At 40.7% G+C, this 20,176-nt stretch overlaps 1 protein-coding gene across 9 annotated transcripts in view; it reads left to right on the top strand.

Annotated features, from left to right (window-relative positions):
• The window catches only part of LAF3 (Amidohydrolase family), a 136,521-nt gene that overhangs the window by 55,625 nt on the left and 60,720 nt on the right, over positions 1-20,176 (top strand). For all 9 annotated transcript variants that reach the window (XR_016107346.1, XR_016107345.1, XM_088970403.1 and 6 more), the window contains 2 exons: positions 14,681-14,875; positions 14,979-15,064. Coding sequence is in view for 7 of the 9 variants with exons in the window: in XM_088970403.1 (XP_088826529.1) it covers positions 14,681-14,875; positions 14,979-15,064 (281 nt within the window). In the remaining 2 variants the exon portion in view is untranslated. The remainder of the gene's footprint in view (positions 1-14,680; positions 14,876-14,978; positions 15,065-20,176) is intronic.

Below are 20,176 nucleotides of genomic sequence, written 5' to 3'. Positions count from 1 at the left end.
ATCAGGTATAATTACTCCCTTCCCTTTTGGTTCAGATCTAGTTCGCTTCTGGTTCAAGTAGGATCCTTGAATCTTGATTCTAAAATTAGGGAATGCGATTCCCAGTTGAAAGGTAGGTAGAAAATTTTTGAAATTCGCCCACCCATTCCGCAACTGTTTTGGCGTCCATACAATGGATTCTACCATCCCTTTCTGTGGTATCAGAGATAGGTTCGAATCTTGAACTAAGAATTGAGATCTGAACCTGCGCAATTCGGTAGAAGCTGTTCTATCCGGGTGTTGCGCAGTTTGCTGTTTTATTTCAAGAAATTGTTTCTTGTTGTGGGCGATTGATCTGAAATTAATTTTATTTAAATTTGAAATTTATTTAGAATGGTTCTTGTTTTATTTCTTGTTTTAATGGACTGTTCGTACCTGGAGATCGAAGTGCAGAGTTGGCGCAGATTGTCTGCGCATTCCTTTTGTAATTTCTATTCAATTCTGTCTGTAAAATAATTATTTTTTTATTTTATTTTTCTAGACTGAATGTATAGGGTTCAATCAAGGATGTAATTAATTAATAGAAATATGACTTCTATTTTATTTTATTTTCTTGATTGAAGAAGACGGCGGCACTGGAGATATGCAGATGGAGGGATCGCATTTTGCGTTTTGCAGTTTAAGAAATTGCAACCCTTGTGACTAAACTCTGTTTTGCAGGTGGTGCGAACAGTCCATATATGATTTATGATTGTCTAAAAATCAGAAATATTAGTTTCAGATCTTTCCTTAATTAATTCTTGAATTGAAAATTAGTTTCGGACCATCTCGGACCAGATTGGACCAAATCTGTTTGGACCGAATCTAGGGTTCGAAAGGGGACTGTTTTCGGCCCAGTTTTCTCATGCTATCAGGCCCAAATCTCATACTATCAGGCCCAACCTGTAAAGCCCAGTTTTAAAGAGTTAAAACTGCCAAAAGCCCATTTTGTGAGAAAAGCTATATGGGCCGAACTGCTAACTGCTATTCAGCCCATATACCTAGATGATATTAATTGTTAATATTGTGTTTTTGTTGGGCTGATTAATGGGCTTTATAGCTAGTGGTTGATTGGATCAATTCTTCCATATCATGTGATGTGTAGATGTTTGATGTGCTGCGACCATGGGCCATAAGCACTTGGCCCATGATGACTCGTTAATGGCTCTTGCGCATACCATGGCTGAATGCACATGATTGCCATGGTGTCCCATAAGGTCATTGGATGACCCTTTTTTGCTTGGTGGGCCCCACAACCCTGAAAAGGGAAGCATGCGGAAACCCTAGCCGATTTAGGCCCACTACAAATCTAACTTTATGAAAGTCAGTGGTAGCCAATTTGGTTTGACTTAAATTAGAACTAGGGAGATCCATATGATGGACTCTCTAAAGGCCTTTCATCATTAGCACTATGATGGGTCATTCAGTAATGAGGAAACACACCATAAAATTGGGCTATCCATTTGCTGTTGGGTCTATCAAAGTGTTTCATAAGACGATAGGGGTGTCATAGACTGATCTGGGAGGGGCTTCACCAGAAAATGGGAATTCTCTCACGGTACCTTGGCGTAACCTAAATATGATGGGTGAGCACTCACTGGACAGAAAGGTTTACTTGAAAACGGCTTTGAACCTTGTCTGACAGAGGCCGAAGGGAAATTCATATGATGAGTGGATGTGATCCGTCGCAGAAAGGTAGTGGGGTTATGCAGTTGAAACAGTTGGCTCCATGCACCCTATGTGATTTCCCACATTTCTAGAGACATCTCGCCATCTCCGTCACTGAGATATGAGGGAAATCTTAGAGATGAACAAATGGAAATTGGAACATAGATTAAAAGCCATATCTATGTAGGTAACATGAATCAAACTAAAGGTTGTGGACTAACGTTTTGTTGTTTTACCAGAAAATGACAAACGAACAATTTGCTAAGTTGCTTAACGACCACAAGCTTAAAGGACCCAATTATGCCGACTGGTACAGAAACCTTATGCTGGTCCTGGCTTCAGAAAAACTGGATAGGTGGCTAAAAATCCTGCTTCGGTTCGTTCGGGGGACAGGGCTTATGAGGTCCGGAGAGAATACCAGGAGTGGAAGGATAAAAACTCCCTGGCCTGCTGCTATATCATAGCCTCTTTGGACAATCTGATATAGAGGCAGTTCGATCAGATCGAACCCGCCAAAGACATTGGATAGTCTGAAGACTATATACGAAGAGTAGAATCATTCTACTCGACAAAAGGTCTTGAAACAGTTCATGACCGCGCAGATGACTAAGGGGCAGCAAGTGCATGACCATTGTCTTCGGATGGTGGGCTACGTAAACGAGTTGGAGGCCCTTGGTTTCGGGCTAGATCTGGTCACATAGATCGATGCTATTCTGAACTCTCTGCCTCCGTCGTCCAACCCGTTCATTATGAATTATAATATGAACAAGCTGAATGTCAACGTCAAAGAGCTCAACAATATGTTGCAAAGAGCTTAGGAATTAATAAGGAAGGATGAGCCGAAAGCCATGCTTGTTGAAGCTGGCAAATCTGGCAAGAAGAGGAAGGCAAAGAGAAAGCCTCAAAAGAAAACCACCAAATCTAAGAAGCAAAAGAAAGACAAGGCATCCAATGCCTATCACTTTTGCAAGCAGGTCAGCCATTGGAAGAGGAATTGTCCCGCCTACCTGGAATCTAAGAAAGGTACTTTCGAAACTTGTGTCATGGAAACTAATTTATTAGTAACTTCTGTGTCCTGGTGTGTTGACTCCGGGGCTTCAACTCATGCGTGTAATTCACTGCGAGGGTTCAAAGTAAGTAGAAGGCTGAGTGAAGGAGAGGTGACACTTTACTTGGGGACTTCTGCAAGTGTTGCAACTATGGCGTTAGGTACCGTAGAATTGAATTTTAGAGAAGGGATTTTTGTACCGAAAGATTGTCTTTATGTACAAAATCTAAGAAGAAATTTGATTTCTGTTTCTAAACTGTATGTGGATGGATATACTGTCTCTTTTAGTAATATGATTATTATCAAAAGGAACAACAAATTCATCGCATGCGGGGAACTAGAGAACGGTCTCTATGTTCTACATCATTCTCTAGAAACTAATTTAATCGAAACTACGTCGGTCAAAATCCCCAAGAAAAGGACTCGTGACATGGTTAGTCCCACGTGCCTGTGGCATTACCGACTTGGCTACATCGGTATTGACCGAATCACAAGATTGTTAAAGGATGATCCTTTGGGACATCTCAGGCCTATGCTTTTGTCTCTGGAGAGGAGAGTAGGAGGAATGTAATGCTGAGACAGCCTGGGATTGATTAGTCGGCTATGATTGGTACTACAAAACCTAAGCCGAATGGAGACAGGAGAGTAAGAAGGACTTGGTGTGTGATTATTGCAAGAAGTCTAAGCACACCAGGGACACTTGTTGGAAGCTTCAACCAAATCTTATGCCTGTTCGGATAAGAAACAAGAAGGGAAATTCAAATGTAGCCACTACAGGAGACTCTTCAGCCCCTCTTTCCCAAACTGATTGGGAATCCATTGCAGTAGCAGCAGTGAGAACAGAATTGGAGAGGTTTGGACAACATATGAGTAAGAAAGATTCACCCAACTCTAGCCTTCTAGATGGACAACAGAATGAAGGAGCCAACTACACCACATCCTTTGCACATACAGGTAATTCATATGCAACTGCGAATCTTGTATCCACTTCAGGTAAGGAGGGACCTCCTTGGATTATAGACTCAGGAGAATCTGAGCATATGACTAATGCCCTACCATTTTCAGTTCCTATCAATTGTGCTCTGATAGAGACAGAGTCTCTACAGCAGATGGTTCACATATGCCCATTGCTGGGAAGGGGACTGTTAGAGTGACCAAAGATATAACTCTGTCTTCTGTTTTACATGTCCCTGGACTTCATACCAACCTATTGTCTGCTAGTTCTTTGACAAAAAATTGAATTGTTCTGTGACCTTTCTTCTTGGTAATTGTGTTTTGTAGGATCTGGAGTCAAAGAAGATGATTGGGAGTGGTCGTGAGGTGAATGAAGTTACCTTCTGGATGGGATTCTGAGACATCAGGGCCATCATGTTAGTTGTAGCAGTAGTAGTGGGTTAGAGTCAGTGAACCAGATTATGCTTTGGTACACTCGCTTGGGACATCTTTCTTTTAGTTCTTTGAAATGTCTTTTCCCAAAGTTGTTTGAGTCTGTTCAATTATCTACTTTGGAATGTGGGAGTTGTCAGTTAGGAAAGAATTTTAAACCAAGTAATAAAAGAAGTACTTTTGCTTTTAATATTGTTCACACTGATGTATGGGGGCCATATCAAATCGCTTCCATCGGAGGATTCCGTTACTTTCTCTTGTTCTCACACAATTTGGAATGAGTACTAAGGCTTTTAGATCAGATAATGCCAAAGAGTACTTTGAGAAGGACCTAACCACATATCTCTTAGAACATGGTGTAGTTCGTCAGAGCAGTTGTGCATATACACCGCAACAGAATGGAATTGCTGAGCGGAAAAACAAACGCGTTGTGGATGTGGCAAGGAGTCTTATGGTGTGTGCTTCAGTTCTTGTGCAGTTCTGGGGAGATTCAGTTCTTATAGCCGTACATGTGATTAACCGTGTTCCTTCACGGGCTTTGGTTGTGTTTCTTTTGTTCACATTCTTGGCCCTCATCGCAAGGAATTGGATCCTAAGGACAAGAAATGTGTTTATCTTGGGTATGCTCAGAACCAAAAGGGGTATTGCTGTTATTACCCAGTGTCGAGGAGCAGATTTGTCACTATGTATGTTACTTTTTGTGAATCCACATTCTTCTTCTTGAGTGGTTCTCCTTAGGGGGAGAGTTTTGGGGAGGAGAACTCACAATCTATTCCTTTTTCCTGTTTCTGTGGTGCCTCCATCAGTTCAGCCAACATCTACATCAGTTCATCCACCACCTGCACCATCAGTTCAGCTAGCACCTGCACCTCTAGTTTCATTACTTGAGCCACTATAGGCAGCCTCACAGCAATATCAGCACTGGCAGATGATGGTTGATTCCACACATCCACGACTTACACCACTCTCTGTCAGTCCTTTTGAAACTCTAGATTCGGCAGATACAGTTCCAGGTATTCCTCTTCAGCCTGAGCCTGTTATGTTTTCTGATGATAATGTTTCTGTCCCTAACACCATTGTTACAGCTGATCCCACTGACCTTGATCTTCTCATTGCACTTCGTAAGGGGAAGAGAAAGTGTACAACCCATTGCATTTCACACCATCTTTCCTACAATGCCTTATCACCCTCCTACTGTGTTTTTCTTTCTTCCCTAGATTCTGTGTCTATACCTTGGAATGTTATTGAGGCTCTCTCCAAACCTGAGTGGAAAACAACCATGCAAGATGAGATGGATGCTTTGGTCAAAAACCAAACTTGGGAAATAGTTGATCTTCCCCCAAACAAGGAGACAGTCGGATGTCGATGGATATTCATAGTGAAGTATAAGGTCGATGGCAAGATAGAGAGGTACAAGGCAAGGTTGGTAGCAAAAGGGTATACTCAAACCTATGGTGTTGATTATCTGGAAACCTTTGCACCGGTAGCTAAGATGAGTTCTGTTTGTATCCTTTTACCTTTAGCAGCCACCTATTCATGGCCCTTGTTCCAATTTGATGTCAAAAATGGTTTCTTCAATGGTGACTTATAGGAGAAGGTATATATGGACATTCCAACAGGATTTTTTGAAAATGTTGGTAAAGGAAAGGTGTGCAGACTCAAAAAATCTCTGTATGGACTGAAACAATCACCTAGGGCTTGGTTTGACAAGTTCAAAGGGGTACTCATCCGTTTTGGAAACACACAGGCACAGTCGCATCACACCCTCTTTGTGAAGAGGAGAGATGCTTTGGTGTCAATTCTAATTGTGTATGTGGATGATATAGTGGTGACAGGAAATGATATGGAGGAGATTGATGACCTCAAAAAATCATTGCATCAAGAATTTGAGATCAAAGATCTTGGTGAGCTCAAATACTTCTTAGGGATTGAAGTTGCAAGATCCAAGCATGGGCTCTTCATTTCACAAAGAAAGTATGTACTTGACTTACTGCGAGAGACTGGGAAGCTGGGGCATGTTACCTTTGATGAACTTTCTCCTTTTTATGGGTTCTCTCAGGAAGGACATTGTCAACAGGGGGAGAGTTTGTCACAAATGTTTGCTCTTCCTCTCCCTGTCCCAGTTGAGTCTCTTGATGGGCCTGTGTCCTCACAAAATGAATCAAGGGAGGACCAATCACTTCATTCTTCTTGTCCTAGTACTCCTATCTCTTTACCTCCTCGTCCTACCCACAATCCCAAGGTGCATCAAAGGCAAAGGTCCAATAATGAGTAGGTTGTTTCTCTTGCAGCAGATGAGCCTCATACACCTCCAATCGCAAATGAGACAACATGTGCTGTTTTAACCTCTTCGGAACCATGTTTCCCAGATCTTGATGTCTCTATTGCTGTTAGGAAAGGAAAACGGAATTGCATTGCACACTGCATTTCCAAACACCTTTCTTATGACCTACTTTCTCCTTCATACTTTGCCTCTCTCTCTTCAGTTGCTTCTAACCCTATTCCTAGATCTGTGTCAGATGCTCTTGAAATTTCAGAATGGAGAGATGCCATGCAATGTGAGATGGATGCCCTACACAAAAATGATACTTGGGAAGTGGTGGATTTACCTGAAGGGAAGGATCTGGTTGGTTGCAAGTGGGTTTTTACCATTAAATATCGGGCTGATGGGACTATTGAGAGGTATAAGGCCAGACTGGTTGCCAAAGGGTACACAAAGACGTATGGGATTGATTACTTGGAGACCTTTGCTCCTGTTGCGAAGATGACATCTGTGAGAGTTCTCTTATCTCTAGCAGCTCACTTTGATTGGCCCCTTTATCAGTTGGATGTAAAGAATGCATTTCTGAATGGTGACTTACATGAGGAAGTCTATATGTCTCTCCCTTTAGGAATGTATGGAAATGAGATGTAAGGAAATGTATGCAAATTGAAGAAATCTCTTTATGACCTCAAACAATCGCCTAGAGCATGGTTTGAGAAATTTAGAACAACACTTGTTAAATCTGGCTACACTCAGACACAGTCAGATCATACTCTTTTTGTGAAGAGAAGTGAATCCCTGGCAGTCTATCTCATTGTGTATGTTGATGACGTTGTTGTGACTGGTAATGATGCCTCAGGAATTCGTGCTCTTAAGTCTTTCCTTCGTATAGAATTTGAGATTAAGGATCTAGGGGAATTGAGATACTTCATTGGGATAGAAGTTGCTAGATCCAAGAATGGGATTTTTATCTCTCAAAGGAAGATGGGTGCTAGACCAGCTGCAACTCCTATTGATATGAGTCATAAACTGCCTGCTTCAAATGGGACATTGTTGGAAGACAAATGGTTTTTTCAGAGACTTGTTGGGAAGCTTCTGTACCTGTGCATGACTCGGCCAGATATTGCATATGCTATTAGCTGTATTAGCCAGTACATGCATGCACCTAGAGATACTCATATGGCAGCTGCAGAACGGGTTTTGTGTTATTTGAAAGGCTCTTTGGGAAAAGGGATTCTGTTTACCTAGCATGGACATCTGAAACTCGAAGCCTATACTGATGCTGATTGGGCTGAAAATATTGATGATAGAAGATCCACTTCAGGGTATTGCAGTCTGGTGGCTGGTAATGTTGTCTCTTGGAGGAGCAAGAAACAATCAATTGTGGTCTGATCCTCAACAGAAGCAGAATATTGGGCCATGGCACATGGAGTCTCTGAACTGTTGTGGCTAAGGTCATTGATGGAAGAACTCAGGATTGATTATGACAAGCCTATGATGTTGTATTGTGATAATCAGGCTGCCATTAACATTGCCCACATCCCTATACAACATGATAGAACTAAACATATTGAGGTTGATAGACACTTTATTCGAGAAAGAGTCTCTTTAGGTGAAGTATGTCTTCCATTCATTACCTCTGAAGGACAATTGGCAGATTTCCTCACCAAAGGTCTTCCCAAGGCAAGGCTTCAGCATGACACTGGCAAGCTGGGCATGATTAACATCTGTGCTTAGCTTGAGGGGGAGTGTAGAGAAGATGGGCCGAATGGCCCATAGGCTATTACTTTATATTATTTTTATGTCCTTATCTGTAATGGGCCTTATTCTGGGCCCATACTCTTCTATGTTCTTTTTTTTTGTAATTTCTTGTCTTACTAAGGACCTCTCTTGTAATTACTCAAAGATTAACTTAATAAAAGAGTATTAGAGTGTTAGAGGGAGGATTAGTTCGAACTTCTTATCCTCTAACTCTCCTTGCCGCAGCTCTCTCTCTCTCTCTCCTTCTCTAATCTTCTCTAATATTCTCTTGTTAGTTTTTCTGTTTTTCTGGCACAACTCCATACTTCTAGGACTGTTTTTTAACTAAGGAGAAGAAGAGAAGAAGAGAAGTTGAAAAGAAAAGAGAGCAATTATCTGGCCGCCCCCTTCACTTATTATGTATACCAAATGTAATAGAACAGAACAAAAACAACTATTCCCTTATAGGGCGGCAAAACATAAAACAACATATATAACACTCAAAAACATAATAAAATTTGAACTCACATAATTACCGTGGTCCCTACCTCCTATCTAACAACTAACATAAAACATCTACTTAGAAAAACATCATAAAACTGATTAATCTTCAACACTCCCCCTCAGGTTGGGAGTAAATGTCACACATTCCCAACTTGCGTAGGTCATGTTCAAGCTCGTTCTTCTCTACCCTTTTAGTGAGAATATTAGCCAGCTACAACTCTGAAGAGACATAAGGCAAACAAACTTCTCTGGTTGTTACCCTTTCTCTTATAAAGTGTCTATCAACTTCAATGTCTTTTGTCCTATCATGTTGAATTGGATTGTGGGCAATATTGATTACATCCTGATTGTCATAGTATAACATCATAGGTTCCTCTTCTTTCACCCCAATCTCACCAAATGAGATCTAACCCAAAGAAGTTATGAGACACCATGAGCCATGGATTTATACTCAGCCTCTGCACTTGACCTTGCCACAATTGTTTGCTTTTTACTCTTCTAGGAGATCAAGTTTCCACCTACAAAGGTACACACTTCTGATGTAGAACTCCTGTCATCTAAGCATCCTGCCCAGTCTGCATCTGTGTACAATTCTAGCTTGAGGTTCTCATAATTTGAGAAAAGAATGCCTCTACCAAGGTGCTTTTTCAGATATGCAAGTATTCTCTCAATAGCTTCCCAGTGCTAAACCCGAGGTGCATGCATGTACTGACTCACAACACTGATAGCATAAGAAATATCTGGTCGTGTTAAATACAAATACAGCAGTCGGCCCACCATTCTTTGATATCTCCCCACATCCTTTACCATCTAACCATCCACACCATTAATTCTGTGATTTGGATTAATAGGAGCGAGTGCTGGTTTGGTCTCCAGCTAACCATCCACACCATTAATTCTTGCAACTTCAATCCCCAAGAAGTATTTGAGTTTACCAAGATCTTTGATCTCAAATTCTTACTGCAATGATTTTGTGAGATCATCAATCTCATCCAGATCATTTTCTGTCACCACTATATCATCAACATACACAATTAGAATTGATACCAGAGCATTTCTCCTCTTCATAAAGAGGGTGTGATAAGATTGTGTCTATGTGTTTCCAAAACGGATGAGTGCCCCTCTGGACCTGCCAAACCAAGCCCTAGGTGACTGTTTCAGTCCATACAGAGATTTTCTGAGTCTGCACACTTTTCCTTTACCAACATTTTCATAAAAGCCTGCTGGAATGTCCATATATACCTCCCCCTATAAATCACCAATGAGGAAGGCATTTTTGACATCAAGCTGGAACAAGGGCCATGAGTAGGTGGCTGCTAGAGATAAAAGGATATGAACTGAAGTCATCTTAGTTTCTGGTGCAAAGGTTTCCAGATAATCAACACCATAGGTCTGAGAATTCCCTTTTTGCTACCAACCTTGCCTTGTACCTCTCTATCTTGCCATCAGCCTTATACTTCACTATGAATACCCATCTACATCCGGCTGTCTCCTTGTCTAGGGGGAGATCAACTATTTCCTAAGTTAGGTTTTTGACCAAAGCATCCATCTCATGTTTCATGGTTATTTTCCACTTGGGTTCGGAGAGAGCCTCAGTAACATATTTGGGTATGGACATTGAATCCAGGGAAGAAAGAAAAGCATGGTATGACGGTGATAAGACACTGTAGGAAAGATGGTGTGAAATGCAGTGGGCTGTACATTTTCTCTTCCCCTTACGAAGTGCAATGGGAAGATCAAAGTCAGTGGGATCAGCTGCAACAATGGTGTTATGGGTAGGAACATTATCATTAGAAAACATAATAGGCTCAGGCTCAAGAGGAATACTTGGAACTGTATCTGCCGAATCTGGAGTTTCAATTGGACTGAGAGGGAGTGGTGTGGGTTGAGGACGTGTGGAGTAATCCATCATCTGCCAGTGCTAAACTGATGCAGGTGCTGGCTGATCTATTGGAGGTGCTGGCTGAACTAATGGAGGCAGCAAAGAAACAGGAAGAGGAATAGATTATGAGTTCTCCTCCCCAAAACTCTCCCCCTGAGGAGAACCACTCGAGAAGAAGAAGGTGGATTCAAAGAAGGTAACATCCATAGTGACAAATCTACTCCTCGACACTGGGTCATATCAGCAATACCCCTTTTGGTTCTAAGCATGCCCTAGAAAAACACATTTCTTGGCCTTAGGATCCAATTTCTTGTGATGAGGGCCAAGAATGTGAACAAAGAAAACACAGCCAAAAACCTTCAGAGGTATATGAAATATCTCCCCATATAGAAAAAGAAGACTAAATGGCACCTTCAACCCAAAGTCCGTGAAGGAACACAGTTAATCAAATGCACGGTTGTAAGAACTGCTTCTCCCTAGAACTGCATAGGAATTGAAGCATACCACCCCATAAGACTCCTTGCCACCTCCACAATGTGTCTGTTTTTCCTCTCAGCAACTCCATTCTATTGCGGTGTATATGCACAACTGCTCTGATGAACTACACAATGTTCTAAGAGATACGTGGTCCGGTCCTTCTCAAAGTACTCTCTGGCATTATCTGATCTAAAAGCCTTAATTCTCACTCCAAATTGTGTGAGAACCATCTAGTGGAGCTGTCGTACCAAGTTAGGAACCTCATCTCGTGATCTCATCGAATATATCCAAGAATATCGTGTATAATTATCCATATACAAGAGAAAGTAACAGTATCCTCCCATGGAAGGGATATGATATGGCCCCCTTCATCAGTGTGAACAATATTAAAAGTAAAAGTACTTCTTTTATTACTTGGTTTAAAAGACTGTCTACAATGCTTTCCTAACTGACAACTCTCACACTCTAAAGTAGATAACTGAACATGTCAAACAACTTTGGTAAAAGACATTTCAAAGAACTAAAAGAAAGATGTCCGAAGCGATTGTGCCAAAGCAATATCTGGTTCACTGACTCTGACCCCCTACTACTGCTGCTGCTAACATGATGGCCCTGGTGTCTCAGAATCTCATCTAGAAGGTAGATTTCATTCACCTCTCGACCACTTCTAATCATCTTTTTTGGCTCCAGATCCTGCAAAACACAATTACCAGGAAAAAAGGTCACAGAACATTTCAAATTTTTTGTCAAAGAACTAACAGACAGTAGGTAGGTATGAAGTCTAGGGACATGTAAAACAGAAGACAGGGTTATATCATTGGTCACTCTAACTGTCCCCTTTCCAGCAATGGGCATATGTGAAACATCTACTGTTGAGACTCTGTCTCTACCAGAGCACAACTGATAGGAATTGAAAAGGGTAGGGGCATTAGTCATGTGCTCAGATGCTCTTGAATCTATAATCCAGGGAAGTCCCTCCTTACCTGAAATGGATGCAAGATTTGCAGTTGCATATGAACTACCTGTATGTGCAAAGGAAGTGGTGTGGTTGTCTCCTGCATTCTGCTGTCCATCTGGAAGGCTACAACTAGGTGAATCTTTCTTACTCATAAGATGTCAAAACCTCTCCAATTCTGTTCTCATTGCTGCTACTGCAATGGATTCCCAATCAGTTTGGGAAAGAGGGGCTGAAGAGTCTCCTATAGTTGCTTCGTTTGCATTTCCCTTCTTGTTTCTTATTTGAGCAGGCATAAGATTTGGATGAATCTTCCAACAAGTGTCCCTGGTATGCTTAGGCTTCTTGCAATAATCACACACCAAGTATTTCTTATCCTTCCTTCTAGTCTCACTATTCCCCTTGTCTCCATTCGACTTAGGTTTTGTTGTACCAACCATAGACGACCGGTCAATCCCAAGCTGTATCAGCATTACATTCCTCCTACTGTCCTCTCCAGAGACAAAGGCATAGGCTTGAGAGAGTGTCACACTCTCCAGAGAAAGAATATGCTGCCTAGCAATGTCAAATTTAGGGTTCAGACCTACCAAGAACTTAAAAACCCTATTCCTCTCTAGAAGTCTGTGATAAGTTGCTGCATCATTTTCATTTTCCCATACCACAGTTTATAAATGATTTATTTCCTGTCATAGGGTTTTTAGCATGGAGAAATACACAGCCAGAGGTTTTTCTCCTTGTTTCATAGTTATCACCTGATTTCTTAACTGATAGGCTTTGACTTCATTTTGCTTATGAGAGTAGATTTCAGTTACTACATCCCAAATCTCCTTAGGAGTATTAGCCCATAGGAAATTTTTCGCAATATGAGGTAACATAGAATTACACAGCTAGGACATTACCTTGTAATTCTCTTGCACCCATCGGGAAGAGTCTGGATCAGGTTTCTTCTCCTCCCCAGTGAGATACCCAAATTTTCTACAGGCACCAATAGCCATCTTAGCTGATTGTGCCCACTCCAAATAATTTGTACCATCAAGTTTTTCTGTAGTAATGATCCCAGACCCAAAAATATCACTACTACCTCCAACACCTAGTGCCACAGTACCGGTAGATTTCATCTCGGTATTCCAACTCTCCGTTTTACTTCAAACAGTTTCAATAGTATGAAAAAATAGATTGGAGACCTTTTAAAAATAATTTAATATTACACATACAGAAACCAACCCTTCCGGAAGAAGAAAACCCTAGTTGGAGTGAAATCTCTCTCCTCCCCATGCCTTCCAACTGAGGGAAGAGTAAATCGATCACTCCGGGAGGCTCGGAAAATTCTAGAAACCAAACCGTCATCTTCAGAAAATTAAAAGAAAACTAACAATTCCTGGGCACCCAAGATTAGATAAAAAACAAAGAGTCCAACTCTTCAAGAAACCTTAGCCGATGCTCTAATACCAAGTAAAAGAGAAGAAGAGAAGTTGAAAAGAAAAGAGAGCAATTATCTGGCCGCCCCCTTCACTTATTATTTATTCTAAAAATAATAGAACAATACAAAGACAACTATGACCTTATAGGGTGGCAAAACATAAAACAGCATATATAACACTCAAAAACATAATAAAATTTGGACTCACATAACTACTGTTGTCCCCACCTCCTATCTAACAACTAGCATAAACCATCTAATCAGCAAAACATCATAAAACTGATTAATCTTCAATGGTACCAATTGGTGGATCAATCTTAATCTGTAGACAGTGTGTCTGCACCCAACATCCATATATGACCCCACCTGCAGATTCCAAAGCAGATTGCTACCTGATTGTATTTTGTCATCTGAAGATTCAGAAACAAGACAAAGAATTCCACGCAAGTTGAATCATATTAGGAGGTTTTCCTTTATTTATTTAATTAAATACAGGCCTGATAACAAGAAAGAAAAAGGAGTACAACAGCTAGGGTGATGATAAGTCACCACAAACTAAAACTTCAAACTCAAAACGCCTTTGAATAAGAAAAACTAACAAAAAAGTTGAACTATCAACTTGATTCCAAACGGAGAAGTGCCCAAAATCCATGGCCAAGATCCTCATCTCTTGAAACTCCTTCAAACTCTGGAAGAATGGTATCTCAATTCATTATCGTTTTTGCACACCTGAGTGATTTGATCTCTTCTTGAAAATTCTTTTGGTTCTTTCCTTCCACACCTCCCAATAGATAATAAAAGGGACACAGTTCCAAACTAGTTTGCCATTGATAAAAAATGTCTCCTGAAGATCTCAGTTCCACCCAACTAGCATTAAGTAGGCCAAAGAAGTAGCCCGATAAAAATTTCGTTTAGGGACAACCAACAAACAAATGAAGGACATTCTCTTCTTTAGCCTCATATAAATTGCATCTTCTGGCTAAGTGAATACCCTACTCTGAAGGATATTTTCTTGGTTTCTTCTTCCAGCCTTTTTCTGGTTTCTTATTATTTATGTTTGTATAATATTGATCTTTAATACATATTTTCTTGGTTCCATTTTGTTCTAATTTAAATCCCTGAAAGCACAAAATATCCTACTGTCCTAGGAACTTAAGAGAATGATGTTTTGTTCTGGACAAGTGATGCATAATCCAGAATAGCTCATTGGCATATATCACCCATATTTGTCCATATCTCTGGTACTTTTTAATAAAATTTCTTAATGGTTCTATTAAGAAATGTGAATAAAGCTTTTTGATCATCACTTTATTTTGCAGAGCCCACAGGGTTGCTAGTTGACTCTGCAATGAGCATTGTGAAATCCTTGATTCCTGAGGTCTCTGTAGATGAGAGGAGAGATGCTTTACTAAGAGCAAGCAAATTTGCATTGATGAAGGGAGTGACAACAGTTGTTGATTTTGGGAGATATTTGCCTGGTGTTTCACCAGAACTTGTTTGGGAAGATTTTTCAGGTTTTCTTAGTTATAAAATATCTCTAGTAATTCATTTTGTAATATACATGGGATTTGTCTTTTACTTCTTTACTGATCAGGATTCCCTTCTAACAAATGACAGATGTTCACAGATGGGCTGATTCTAGTGGGAAAATGCTGATTAGAGTTTGCTTATTCTTCCCAGTGGAGACATGGTCACGTTTAGTTGTAAGATGTTTTATAAGATATCACATTGTAATATTATCAATTTTTTACTTATGTCATTGTCTTGTATTTTAACTACAATGGCTATTGTAGAGATGTAGACAAGAACACTTAGTTGTTTCCCCATTTTTATTTACTGTTTCAGTTGCTGTTTTGTGTTTTTTTTTTTCTTGTCACAGTCAACAGGAGTATTTTTGTCATCGTACCATTTTTTTGTCAAGTCATATAAAAGCCAATGAGGGGAGCAGCAGAAAGGATTTGATTCTGCTCTCTCTTTCTCTCATCTTCTTCTTCTTCTTCTTCTTCTTCTTCTTTTCTTCTCTTCTTTTATTCTCTTGAACAGATTTCAAACTAAACCTAGGACTGCTACAGCTGTATTTCAAGCTGGTATCAGAGAAGGTTTAGGTTTAGTTTTTTGGTCTCATGTATGCTTATCCCAGCCAGCTGCATGAGACTCTATTAGGGCTGGAGTTTCAAACCATTTTTTCCTGATTCTTGGAGGTCAATGGAGTTTGGTGCACTGTTATTGCACTTCTCTGCTTTCTGCTTTGCCCAGTGATTCGGAAGATCAGGGATACCTGTTTGGTTGAGGTTTAGGGGTTAAACCTCAAGTTGAAGGTGGCGCTCAGTATTTTCTGGGTAGTTTTTTGACCTGTTTAGAGATCGAATGCTAGTGGAGAGTATTCAGAGGCCTCTGGAAGTTGTGGCTGGAACTTCTCTTGTGTTCTCTTCTGTTTCCTAGGGTTTCTCCTTGCTGGAATAACCAGTTTTGTTCTGCAGCCGATTGGTTACAGTTTGACTGCTGATTTTTTAAAGGGGAAATCATTTCTTTTATCAGAAAAGGGTTGGGACGAGTGATACCTTGTTCAGTCCAGCATGGAGAATATTGGAAATGAGTTTAAATCAATCGGGAAAGGACTTGTAGGGGCTGGTAGTGTGACAGACAGCGATTCCTTCCAGATTACAACCACTAAGTTTGATGGAGCAAACTATCTTGAGTGGGCTCAATCTGCAATGATGCCCATTGGAGGAAGGGGTAAGTTAGGTTATGTAAATGGTGACACTAAGATGCCAGCCAAGGAAGACCCTTCCTATGCAAAGTGGGTTGAAGAAACTTACTTAGTCATGACTTGGCTTTGCAACTCAATGTAGCCTCATATCAGCAGAAACTATTGTAGAGATAGTTGTTAGTTGTTAGTGTGTATGTGGTCCCACTAATATTTTTTATATATTTATTGCATGGTAGTTATGGTAGTTAGGCCAGATATATTGCTTAATATTTATTTCTGTTTCAGCAAGGGTATTTATGTAACCCCACTACAGTTAAGATACAATATATAAATACTAATCTGGTGGGGCGGCAGAATCAATTGAACCACACCCTTTCTTTCTCTCTTCCTTCTCTTCTTCTCTTCTCTCTTTTCTTCTTTTCGTGACCTTCCTTTCTTTTCTTTTTCTACTGAATCTATACCAGAAAACAATTAGTTTCTTGTCTAATTTATCCAAGTTGGTATCAGAGCCAAACTAGGACAGATTAGGGTTCTCATGTGAGCCTAATCTTGTTGCTGCATGAGAATTTTCTAAGACCGGAAGTTCTGCATCATTGCCTGATTCTTGGAGGATTAGTGAAGTCTTGAGTTGCTGCCCAAGGGATTGCATGACCTTCGGAGAGTGCCCGGTGACCAGGAAGGATCAGAGAAATCAGATAAGTCCAAGTTTAGGGTTTAAACTTGGATTGAAGGTGGCGGTCAATTTCTTTTGAGAAAAGAACTTCTCTTTATTAAGGCCAACCTTAAATATGAGCAGTTTAAACCACTCTGGAGGCAGTGGTTAACAGATTTCAGTCTCCCTTGCTAGTTTATTTAGGGTTTTTGACAGATCTCTATTTTCCTTGTTCTATTCTCTAGGGTTTCTCAAAACCCCATGATCAGTTCTTGCTCCCAGACTTGTTCTTTGACTATTGTTGACTCCTGGACAATTATAGTAACCTGTAAATGGTTTTTGGGTGGCTGATTTCAAATAAAAGGAGTTCAGAGGTTTTCTTCTTGAAGTAGTGACTGTTAGTATCTCATATAAAATGGAAAAGGCTGGAAGTTAATTCATGATTCAAGGGGAAGATTTTTTTGGGGCTGGAAGCATGACTTAAAGTTCTTTTCAGATTACTATTGTTAGGTTCGATGGAACCAATTACTTGGAATGGGCCCAGTCAACCATGATGTCCATTGGAGGTAAAGGGAAATTAGGTTATGTGATTGGGGATATAAAGAAGCGAACAAAGGAAGACACATCACAAACCATTTTGTGATGATATGGCTGTGCAATTCAATGCAGCCTCACATTAGCCGAAATTATTTATGGGCAAAAACAATGAAGGAAATTTGGGATAATATGAAAGAGACCTACTCCCAGCCCCTTAATGTTGCTAGGGCTTATGAACTAAAGTGTGAAGTGAATAATCTCAAGCAGGGGGAGAAGCCAGTTTCCGTTTACTTTGCTATTTTGAAATCTCTATGGCATGAAATTGACCATTTGGAGACAATTGAGTGGGAAAGTCAGAGAGATGCAACAACTTATAGCAAGCTGATTGAAACAAACAAAGTATTTGAGTTCCTAGTTGGTCTGAATTCAAAATTTGACATTGTAAGATGTTAGAATGCTCGAGTCAGGGGTATTTTGGTCATTCTGGTGTATCTTATTGAAAGTGAAATGTCTATTGTATCTGAGTTTAAGTTATGTGCCCCATCTTCTATGAGGGACAAAATTGTCTTTCTTGTAACTCAAGTTTTTCATGGATAAAAGTTAAGTGGGTCGGCTAGGAGAGGTACTTTTGTACATTCTCTCTTCTAGTCTAGCCGAACACTTTTCTCCTCTCCTTCTTCTTCTTCTTTCTTCTTCTCTACTTTGACTTAGAAACAACTAGGGTTTATTCACATGGTATCAGAGCATTAAGGTTTGGTGTTCGTTTTCTTGCTGCTGTCTTCCTGGGTTCGCCACCAGTTTCACAGTAGGTTTCATCATCCTACAACTGATCTGATTGAAGACTCGATAAAGGGCTGAAAAGGAGTTGTCGTTTTGAGGGCCTGGAGCTGAGAATGCCTCTGGCCGGTGCTGTGGTGGTCGTTGAAGTGGTATACTAGACCCTCTATTCAGTGTACGAAGAGGGCTGGTCGTATACAGGTATGGACACTGCTGTCTGTTAGACAATTTTGTATGCCCTTAGCTTCAATCAAAATGATGTACTTTATGAGTTTATTGTAAATAAATAAAAGTGCATATTTGATTCATGTTCCCTTGGTATGTTTCTGTGTAATACCCTTAAACTGGACACTTAATGAGACTCGTGTTAGTTTAGAATGTTCACAGCCAGTGGGTCGGTCTGGGGAGACCTATCCTGACAAGGCTGACACTGTGGTGCCACCAAGTCGGTTGGGGTGGCTTGTCTTAGCTACCAGGGTGAGACCGTAGGCACATATAGTGTGAGATTAATTGAATCTTTGAACTGGACCAAATTTCTAGTATTGCCCTGGACCTTGGAGATTGATGAGCAAAACTGGAAAGTTACACCCGACCCCTAGACTCGATTATGATACTGCACTAGGTGTCGGATTGGGCTGTCTTTGATGTACCAATCAGTGAGATCCTTAGCGGGGGTCAAAACCTGGGTATGTTGGGACAGTCTGAGAATTCATCTGAGTGGGTGATCATAGTGACAGGATCAGCCCCTTTGTTGGACAAAGGTAATGGTCGGGGATGCACTCTCACTGATGGAAACCAAGACTGCCGGCAGCCGATTTCAATCGTTGAGATTTGTTTTGCAAAATACATTTTATATGAGATATAAAAGTATATATATTATGGTTTTGAAATGTTTGCAAATAGGTTTTAATTCCCGGGATCCATATTTGAGAGAGTGCAACACTGTTCCTTGCAGCCGAGGGAGAGTTCCTCTCTTGTCGGGCAATGTATGATCATTATGGGCTGAGAGTTTAAGTGCAAGGCCATTGAGGATAATACCTGATGTGCTAATCTTGCATCTGCCCATAGTCCCTGGGTGTTACAAGGTGGCTTGGCCCAGGGACCACTTAGGGTAAGTGTTGGGCCCATAGAGCCCATCTGATGGGTTTTCAGGGGGTGCACTGTCCATAACAGTGCATTCGGCCAGACCTTGTAACAAAGGCTGGGCTAAACCCATGTGGCTGATGTGTAGATCAATGTTTGGGTCCCACTCCATACAAGGAAGCCCAACTGGGCAGCAATTTGGAAGGCTTGATGAATACATAACCCTAAATGGGCCTTAAGCCCATTTCGAACTGGGCTAATTTGATTAGTCTTTAAGGGGCGAATTCTAAAATAAGATCAGCTGATAGGATTGGGCCCACGCCCTATCCACTCAGAGAGTCTAAGATCTAAATGAGATTTAGATTTGGAAACTTCCTAATTAGATTAGGAACTGGCTGATCTAATCTACAGATAAGATAAGGATTATCCCTTATCTTAAAGGGACTTCTAATCCAGATATGATTTGGGTTAGCAACTCCTAATGGGATTAGGAGCTGATCCCTTTAAGTCTATAAAAGGAAGAGGGGGCGGCAGCCTTTAGACACAACATCCAACAGACTCAAGTCTTGTCTTCAGAGCTGAGATCACAGAGGAGAGAATTCTGCACCCTGCAAATTCTTTCTAGTCGCCTCCTTCCTGTAGCCGCCACCTATTGCAGTTCGATCTCCATTCCTTGGGAGAAATCAAGATTGGATCTTGATTCCAATCTTTTAGAGAAAAGATTGGTAGGAGTTGTATTCACAAGCTGTCCAGGTGATTTTTAGGAAGAATCAAGTTCTTAGGAAGAATCAAGTTCTTAGGAAGGACACTGCTGATTCTGCTCCACCTTGCACTGCGCCATCTTCAGTGGGAGTAGATTTTGGTTTCTACCTTGGGCGTGAACACCTCCATTGAGAGATACCGTTTCTTTGTATCAGGTATTATCTCTCTCTCCTCGTTTTGGTTCAGATCTGGTTCAGTTTATGGTTGAAGAATGATCTTTGAAAATATGATTTTCTAAATAGGGAATTCGATTCCCAGTTGAAGGGAGAGAAAAATTTTTGAAATTCGCCTCCT

Source organism: Nelumbo lutea, chromosome 2 (genome assembly GCF_056320005.1).
Source record: "Nelumbo lutea isolate HS-2025 chromosome 2, American lotus-T2T, whole genome shotgun sequence".
Classification (NCBI taxonomy): domain Eukaryota; kingdom Viridiplantae; phylum Streptophyta; class Magnoliopsida; order Proteales; family Nelumbonaceae; genus Nelumbo; species Nelumbo lutea.
The sequence above is the reverse complement of the archived record's forward strand: the minus strand, read 5'-3'. Positions and strand labels throughout refer to the sequence as shown.